This window comes from Vanellus vanellus (assembly GCF_965231255.1).
Source record: "Vanellus vanellus genome assembly, contig: HAP1_SCAFFOLD_911, whole genome shotgun sequence".
Taxonomy (NCBI): domain Eukaryota; kingdom Metazoa; phylum Chordata; class Aves; order Charadriiformes; family Charadriidae; genus Vanellus; species Vanellus vanellus.
In genome coordinates, this window is record NW_028128850.1 from 64237 (window position 1) to 73229 (window position 8993).

At 66.5% G+C, this 8993-nt stretch overlaps 1 protein-coding gene across 1 annotated transcript in view; it reads left to right on the forward strand.

Moving 5' to 3' along the window:
* Positions 1–8942, forward strand: part of LOC309684007 (retinal guanylyl cyclase 1-like) — a gene marked incomplete at both ends in the record, with an annotated part of 43137 nt that extends 34195 nt beyond the window's left edge. Inside the window, 5 exons of the mRNA XM_082499974.1 lie at positions 2720–2894; positions 4294–4392; positions 4874–4968; positions 7290–7375; positions 8852–8942. Coding sequence (XP_082356100.1) covers positions 2720–2894; positions 4294–4392; positions 4874–4968; positions 7290–7375; positions 8852–8942 — 546 coding nt within the window. The remainder of the gene's footprint in view (positions 1–2719; positions 2895–4293; positions 4393–4873; positions 4969–7289; positions 7376–8851) is intronic.
* Between the last annotated feature and the right edge of the window lie 51 nt (positions 8943–8993).

The window sequence follows — 8993 nt, forward strand, 5'->3', positions numbered from 1 at the left end:
AAGAGGAGGGGACACCGAAATGAAGGGAGAGGGGACATCAAAAGATGGGGAGGGGCCACTAAAGGATGGAGAGGGGCCACCGAAATGAAGGGGTGGGGCCGCCAAAATGAAGGGAGAGGGGCCACCGAAAGAGGGAGAGGGGCCACCAAAAGAGGGAGAGGGGCCACCAAAAGATAGAGGGAGAGGGGCCACCAAAATGAAGGGGAGGGGACATCAAAAGAGGGAGAGGGGCCACCAAAATGAAGAGGAGGGGACACCAAAATGAAGGGAGAGGGGACATCAAAAGATGGGGAGGGGCCACCAAAAGAGGGAGGGGGGACATCAAAAGAGGGAGAGGGGCCACCAAAAGAGGGAGGGGGGCCACCAAAAGATAGAGGGAGAGGGGCCACCAAAATGAAGAGGAGGGGACACCGAAATGAAGGGGAGGGGACATCAAAAGAGGGAGAGGGGCCACCAAAAGAGGGAGAGGGGCCACCAAAAGATGGAGAAGGGCCACCAAAGGATGGCCTCGGGGTTCCTCGTGGGCCTCAGGGCTATCGATGAGGGTATTGGTCCACCCCGTGGCTCTGGTGGCCACGGTGCCACCAGGTGCTTTGGCCACCACCCTGTAGATATAGGGCCACGGCCACCAAGTGGAGGTGGTAACGGGTCCCCAAGGTCCTTAGGGCCACCTGGGAGGGGACCATGGCCACCAGAGCCACCATCCCCTAGGACGTGGTCCCCGAGGTCCTTCGGGCCATCTGGGAGGTGACCGTGGCCACCAGAGCCACCATCTCCTGGGACGTGGTCCCCGAGGTCCTTCGGGCCACCTGGGAGGGGACCATGGCCACCAGAGCCACCATCTCCGGGGACATGGTCCCCGAGGTCCTTCGGGCCACCTGGAAGGGGACCGTGGCCACCAGAGCCACCATCCCCTGGGATGTGGTCCCCGAGGTCCTTCGGGCCACCTGGGAGGGGACCGTGGCCACCAGAGCCACCATCTCCTGGGATGTAGTCCCTGATGTCCTTTGGGCCACCTGGGAGGGGACCGTGGCCACCAGAGCCACCATCTCCTAGGACGTGGTCCCCGAGGTCCTTCGGGCCACCTGGGAGGGGACCGTGGCCACCAGAGCCACCATCCCCTGCGACGTGGACCACAAGGTCCTTGTGGCCACCTGGGAGGGGAGCGTGGCTCTGGTAGCCATGGTGGCCACCACCCCTCCCTGGCTTGTAACATGCATCCCCTCGCCCCCTGACCCCTCCTTTTTTTTTGGGGGGGGGGGGGTGGGGGCTGTGGGCTATCGGTGGCCGCAGGTGGAGACCATCGGGGACGCCTACATGGTGGCCTCGGGGTTGCCCAAACGCAACGGGCCACCTGGGAGGGGACCGTGGCCACCAGAGCCACCATCTCCTGGGACGTGGTCCCTGAGGTCCTTGTGGCCACCTGGGAGGGGACCGTGGCCACCAGAGCCACCATCTCCTGGGATGTGGTCCCCGAGGTCCTTCGGGCCATCTTGGAGGGGACCATGGCCACCAGAGCCACCATCTCCTAGAACGTAGTCCCCGAGGTCCTTAGGGCCACCTGGGAGGTGACTGTGGCCACCAGAGCCACCATCTCCTGCGACGTGGACCACAAGGTCCTTGTGGCCACCTGGGAGGGGAGCGTGGCTCTGGTAGCCATGGTGGCCACCACCCCTCCCTGGCTTGTAACATGCATCCCCTCGCCCCCTGACCCCTCCTTTTTTTTTGGGGGGGGGGGGGGGGGGCTGTGGGCTATCGGTGGCCGCAGGTGGAGACCATCGGGGACGCCTACATGGTGGCCTCGGGGTTGCCCAAACGCAACGGGACACCTGGGAGGAGACCGTGGCCACCAGAGCCACCATCCCCTAGGACGTGGTCCCCGAGGTCCTTCGGGCCATCTGGGAGGGGACCATGGCCACCAGAGCCACCATCTCCTAGAACGTAGTCCCCGAGATCCTTCGGGCCACCTGGGAGGTGACTGTGGCCACCAGAGCCACCATCTCCTGGGACGTGGTCCCCGAGGTCTTTAGGGCCACCTGGGAGGGGAGTGTGGCTCTGGTAGCCATGGTGGCCACCACCCCTCCCTGGCTTGTAACATGCATCCCCTCGCCCCCTGACCCCTCCTTTTTTTTTGGGGGGGGGGGGGTGGGGGCTGTGGGCTATCGGTGGCCGCAGGTGGAGACCATCGGGGACGCCTACATGGTGGCCTCGGGGTTGCCCAAATGCAACGGGACACCTGTGAGGAGACCGTGGCCACCAGAGCCACCATCTCCTGGGACGTGGTCCCCAAGGTCCTTCGGGCCACCTGTGAGGGGACCGTGGCCACCAGAGCCACCATCCCCTAGGACGTAGTCCCCGAGGTCCTTCGGGCCACCTGTGAGGTGACTGTGGCCACCAGAGCCACCATCTCCTGGGACGTGGTCCCTGAGGTCCTTGTGGCCACCTGGGAGGGGACCGTGGCCACCAGAGCCACCATCTCCTGGGATGTGGTCCTCGAGGTCCTTTGGGCCACCTGTGAGGGGACTGTGGCCACCAGAGCCACCATCCCCTGCGACGTGGACCACAAGGTCCTTGTGGCCACCTGGGAGGGGAGCGTGGCTCTGGTAGCCATGGTGGCCACCACCCCTCCCCGGCTTGTAACATGCATCCCCTCGCCCCCTGACCCCTCCTTTTTTTTTGGGGGGGGGGGGTGGGGGCTGTGGGCTATCGGTGGCCGCAGGTGGAGACCATCGGGGACGCCTACATGGTGGCCTCGGGGTTGCCCAAACGCAACGGCAACCGCCACGCCGGGGAGATTGCCAACATGTCGTTGGACATCCTCAGTTCCGTCGGTACCTTCAAAATGAGGCACATGCCCGAAGTGCCCGTCCGCATCCGCATCGGCCTCCACTCCGGTAAGGCCACGCCCACTCCTCCCCACCCCCCACCCCACCCCACCCCACCCCTTCTCTGATTGGCTGGACACGCCCCTTATGATATCCCGCCCCGGGGCTACCGCTCGGTCATTTATGGCTACCGGTCAATATGGCGGGAGAGGGGTTGGGCGGTCACGCTTGGGGGGGAAGGAGGGGGGGGGGGGGGAAGTTGGCTCTGGCCACGCCCCTAAAGGCCACGCCCCCAAATGCCACGCCCCTAAAGACCACACCCACCCCCGCGATGGTCACGCCCCGTCTTGGCCACTCCCAAACTCAACACCTCTTGGCCAACCTCAAGATAGTCATGTCCCATTGGCTGTGACCCACGTGCCACGCCCCTAAAGGCCACGCCCCCAAAGGCCACGCCCCCAAATGCCACGCCCCTAAAGACCACACCCACCCCCGCGATGGTCACGCCCCGTCTTGGCCACTCCCAAACTCGTCACCTCTTGGCCAACCTCAAGACAGTCATGTCCCGTTGGCTGTGACCCACCGGCCACGCCCCGAAAGGCCACGCCCCCAAAGGCCACGCCCCTAAAGACCACACCCACCCCCACGATGGTCACGCCCCGTCTTGGCCACCCCCAAACTCGGCACCTCTTGGCCAACCTCAAGATAGTCATGTCCCGTTGGCTGTGACCCACGTGCCACGCCCCGAAAGGCCACGCCCCCAAATGCCACGCCCCTTAGACACGCCCCTAAAGACCACACCCACCCTCGCGATGGTCACGCCCCATCTTGGCCACCCCCAAACTCGTCACCTCTTGGCCAACCTCAAGATAGTCATGTCCCGTTGGCTGTGACCCACCGGCCACGCCCCGAAAGGCCACGCCCCCAAAGGCCACGCCCCAAAATGCCACGCCCCCAAAGACCACACCCACCCCCGCGATGGTCACGCCCCGTCTTGGCCACCCCCAAACTCGTCACCTCTTGGCCAACCTCAAGATAGACATGTCCCGTTGGCTGTGACCCATTGGCCGTGACCCTTAGGCCACACCCACTGGCCACGCCCTTAAAGACCACGCCCACCCCCGCGATGGTCACGCCCCGTCTTGGCCACTCCCAAACTCAACACCTCTTGGCCAACCTCAAGATAGTCATGTCCCGTTGGCTGTGACCCATTGGCCGTGACCCTTAGGCCACACCCACTGGCCACGCCCCTAAAGGCCACGCCCACCCCCGCGATGGTCACGCCCCGCCTTGGCCACGCCCAAACTCATCACCTCTTGGCCAACGCTTGGCCGTGGCTCCTTGACCGCACCCTTCCCTTCCATGACCCCAAGCCTTGGCCTCGCCCTTTGGGTGACCACGCCCTTGGGGTGACCACGCCCACCCCCCACGCGTGACCACGCCCCTCCTCGGCCCCGCCCCTCCGCAGGGCCCTGCGTGGCCGGCGTCGTGGGGCTCACCATGCCGCGCTACTGCCTCTTCGGGGACACGGTCAACACGGCGTCACGCATGGAGTCCACGGGGCTGCGTGAGTGTCCCCTCCCCCCCCCCCCCGACGGCCCCCACACGCGTGTGCGTGTCCCCTCACGTGTCCCCAACACGCGTGTCCTCTTCGTCACGTGTCCCCAACACACGTCCCACCACGTGGCCCCAACCTCTGTGTCCCACTCGCGTGTCCCCAACACGGGTGTCCCCACAGGTCTCCTCATGTGTCCCCAACACGCGTGTCCTCTTCGTCACGTGTCCCCACCACACGTCCCACCACGTGTCCCCAACCTCCGTGTCCCCCTCGTGTGTGGCCCCAACACGGGTGTCCCCACGTGTCCCCTCACATGTCCCCAACACGCGTGTCCTCTTCATCACGTGTCCCCAACACGGGTCCCACCACACGTCCCACCACGTGGCCCCAACCCCCGTGTCCCCCCGCACGGGGGGTGGGGGGCCCACACGGGGGGTGGGGGGGATGGGGGGCCACGGGCGGGGCCCCGGTGACAGACGTGTCCCCGCAGCGTACCGGATCCACGTCAACGCCCGCACGGTGGCCATCCTGCTGGCCCTGAAGGAGGGCTTCAAGCTGGACATCCGGGGCAAGACCGAGCTCAAGGTGCCCTTGTTGCCCCCCGTTGACCCCTCATTGCCCCCGTTGCCCCCGTTGACCCCTCGTTGCCCCCTCATTGCCCCCGTTGACCCCTCATTGCCCCCGTTGCCCCCTCATTGCCCCGTTGACCCCTTATTGCCCCCGTTGACCCCTTATCACCCCTGTTGACCCCTCGTTGCCCCCGTTGCCCTCTCATTGCCCCGTTGACCCCTCATTGCCCCCGTTGACCCCTCATTGCCCCCATTGCCCCCTCGTTGCCCCCGTTGACCCCTCATTGCCCCCGTTGACCCCTCGTTGCCCCCTCATTGCCCCCGTTGACCCCTCATTGCCCCCGTTGACCCCTCGTTGCCCCCATTGACCCCTCATTGTCTCCGTTGACCCCTTATTGCCCCCGTTGACCCCTCATTGCCCCCGTTGACCCCTCGTTGCCCCCGTTGCCCCCTCATTGCCCCCGTTGACCCCTCATTACCCCCGTTGACCCCTCGTTGCCTCCATTGTCTCCTCATTGCCCCCGTTGACCCCTCATTGCCCCCTCATTGCCCCCGTTGACCCCTCATTGCCCCCGTTGCCCCCTCATTACCCCCGTTGACCCCTCGTTGCCTCCATTGTCTCCTCATTGCCCCCGTTGACCCCTCATTGCCCCCGTTGACCCCTCGTTGCCCCCGTTGACCCCTCATTGCCCCCATTGCCCCCTCATTGCCCCTGTTGACCCCTTATTGCCCCCGTTGACCCCTCGTTGCCCCCTCATTGCCTCCATTGTCTCCTCATTGCCCCCGTTGACTCCTCATTGCCCCCATTACTCCCTCATTGCCCCCGTTGACCCCTCATTGTCCCCGTTGACCCCTTATTGCCCCCGTTGACTCCTCATTGCCCCTATTGGCCCCTCATTGCCCCCATTGACCCCTCATTTTCCTTGTTGACCCCTCATTGCCCCCGTTGCCCTCTCATTGCCCCCGTTGACCCCTCATTGCCCCCGTTGACCCCTTATCACCCCCGTTGACCCCTCGTTGCCCCCGTTGACCCCTCATTGCCCCCATTGACCCCTCATTGTCTCCGTTGACCCCTCATTGCCCCCGTTGACCTCTCATTGCCCCGTTGACCCCTCATTGCCCCCGTTGACCCGTCATTGCCCCCATTGCCCCCTCGTTGCCCCCGTTGACCCCTCATTGCCCCCGTTGACCCCTCGTTGCCCCCTCATTGCCCCCGTTGACCCCTCATTGCCCCCATTGCCCCCTCGTTGCCCCCGTTGACCCCTCATTGCCCCCGTTGCCCCCTCGTTGTCCCCGTTGACCCCTCATTGTCTCCGTTGACCCCTTATTGCCCCCATTGACCCCTCATTGCCCCCGTTGACTCCTCATTGCCCCCGTTGACCCCTCGTTGTCCCCGTTGACCCCTCGTTGTCCCCGTTGCCCCCTCATTGCCCCCGTTGACCCCTCGTTGCCCCCGTTGACCCCTCATTGCCCCCGTTGACCCCTCATTGTCTCCGTTGCCCTCTCATTGCCCCCATTGACCCCTCATTGCCCCCATTGAACCCTCATTGTCTCCGTTGACCCCTTATTGCCCCCGTTGACCTCTCATTGCCCCGTTGACCCCTCATTGCCCCCGTTGACCCCTCATTGCCCCCATTGCCCCCTCGTTGCCCCTGTTGACCCCTTATTGCCCCCGTTGACCCCTTATCACCCCCGTTGACCCCTCGTTGCCCCCGTTGACCCCTCATTGCCCCCGTTGACCCCTTATTGCCCCTGTTGACCCCTTATTGCCCCCGTTGACCCTTCATTGCCCCCGTTGACCCCTCGTTGCCCCCGTTGCCCCCTCATTGCCCCCGTTGACCCCTCGTTGCCCCCTCATTGCCTCCATTGTCTCCTCATTGCCCCCGTTGACCCCTCATTGCCCCCTCATTGCCCCCGTTGACCCCTCATTGCCCCCATTGACCCCTCATTTTCCTTGTTGACCCCTCATTGCCCCCGTTGACCCCTCATTGCCCCCGTTGACCCCTCATTGCCCCCATTGACCCCTCATTGCCCCCGTTGACCCCTTATTGCCCCGTTGACTCCTCATTGCCCCCGTTGACCCCTCATTGCCCCCGTTGACCCCTTATTGCCCCCGTTGCCCCCTCATTGCCCCCGTTGACCCCTTATTGCCCCCGTTGCCCTCTCATGGTTACTTATTGCCCCCATTGCCCCCTAATTACCCCCTTATTCCACCCGTTGCCCCTTAATTGCCCCTTCAGACCCCCCAATTGCCCCCTTTGCCCCATGTTGCCCTCCCGGGGGGGGGGGGGGGGGGGGCTGACGGTGGCTGTCCCCGTCCCCGTCCCCCCCCCCCAGGGGAAGGGTGTGGAGGACACGTACTGGTTGGTGGGACGAGAGGGCTTCACCAAACCCATCCCCACCCCCCCCGACCTCCTGCCCGGGTGAGCCGCGCGCCGGGGGGGCTCTGGGGGGGGTCTGGGTTCCTTTTTGGGGGGGGGGAAGGGGGGGGGTGTCCCTGGGGGGCTGGGGGGGTCCCTGCATTCCTGGGTCCCATGAAGGGGGGGTCTCTGGGTCCCCTTTTTTTGGGGGGGGGGACACACACAGATGTCTGAGGTCCCTGGGGGGGTCCCTGGGGCCCCCTTTTTTTTTTTTTTTTGGGGGGGGGGGCAGATGTCTGGGGCCCCTGGGGGGGTCCCTGGGGCCCATTTTGGGGGGAGGAGACCACTGGGTCCTCTTGGGGGTGTCCCTGGGGGGGGGGGGGGGCGGGGGGGAATGGGAACGACACACAGACTCCTGAGTCCCCTGGGGGGGTCCCCTGGGGCCCATTTTTGGGGGGGGGGGGTGTCCCTGGGCCCATTTTTGGGGGGGGTGTGTGTCCCTGGGTCCCCTAAGGGGGGGTCCCCGGGGCCCATTTTGGGGGGGGGAGGGGTGGGGGGGTCCCCGTGTCCCGGGGGGGGGACGACACAGCCTCCCGAATCCCCTGGGAGGGGTCCCTGGGGCCCATTTTTGGGGGGGAGGTGTCCCTGGGTCCCCTAAGGGGGTGTCCCCGGGGCTCATTTTGGGGGGGGGGAGGGGGGGGGTGTCCCCGTGTCCCGGGGGGGGGGGGACACAGCCTCCCGAATCCCCTGGGGGGGGTCCCTGGGGCCCATTTTTGGGGAGGTGGAGTGTCCCTGGGGCCCCTAAGGGGGGGGTCCCCGTGTCCCGGGGGGGGACACACAGCCTCCCGAGTCCCCTGGGGGGGTCCCTGGGGCCCATTTTTGGGGGGGGGGGGGGGTGTCCCCGAGGCCCATTTTGGGGGGGGGAGGGGTGGGGGTGTCCCCCGTGTCCCGGGGGGGGGGACACAGCCTCCCGAATCCCCTGGGGGGGGTCCCGGGGCCCATTTTTGGGGGGGGGTGTCCCTGGGGCCCCTAAGGGGGGGGTCCCCGTGTCCCGGGGGGGGGACCCACAGCCTCCCGAGTCCCCTGGGGGGGTCCCGGGGGCTCATTTTTGGGGGGGGGTGTGTCCCTGGGTCCCCTAAGGGGGGGTCCCCGGGGCCCATTTTGGGGGGGGGAGGGGGGGGGTGTCCCCGTGTCCCGGGGGGGGGACACACAGACTCCCGAGTCCCCTGGGGGGGGTCCCTGGGGCCCATTTTTGGGGGGGGGGGGGTGTGTCCCCGGGGCCCATTTTGGGGGGGGGAGGGGGGGGGGGTGTCCCCGTGTCCCGGGGGGGGGACACACAGCCTCCCGAATCCCCTGGGGGGGGGGTCCCTGGGGCCCATTTTTGGGGGGGGGGGGTGTCCCTGGGTCCCCTAAGGGGGGGGTCCCCGTGTCCCGGGGGACACACAGACTCCCGGGTCCCCACGGGGGGGGGGAGGGGGGCGGTACCGGACACCTGTCCCCCCCCCCTTCCCCCCCCCCCGGGCGGCGGTGTCCCCTCAGGGCCAGCAATCACGGCATCAGCCTGGACGAGATCCCGGCGGAGCGCAGGAAGAAACTGGAAAAAGCGCGACCGGGGCAGGTGCTCAAATAGCCCCGGTGAGCCACGCCCCTTTCCCCCGCCCACACCACGCCCCCCTTCCCC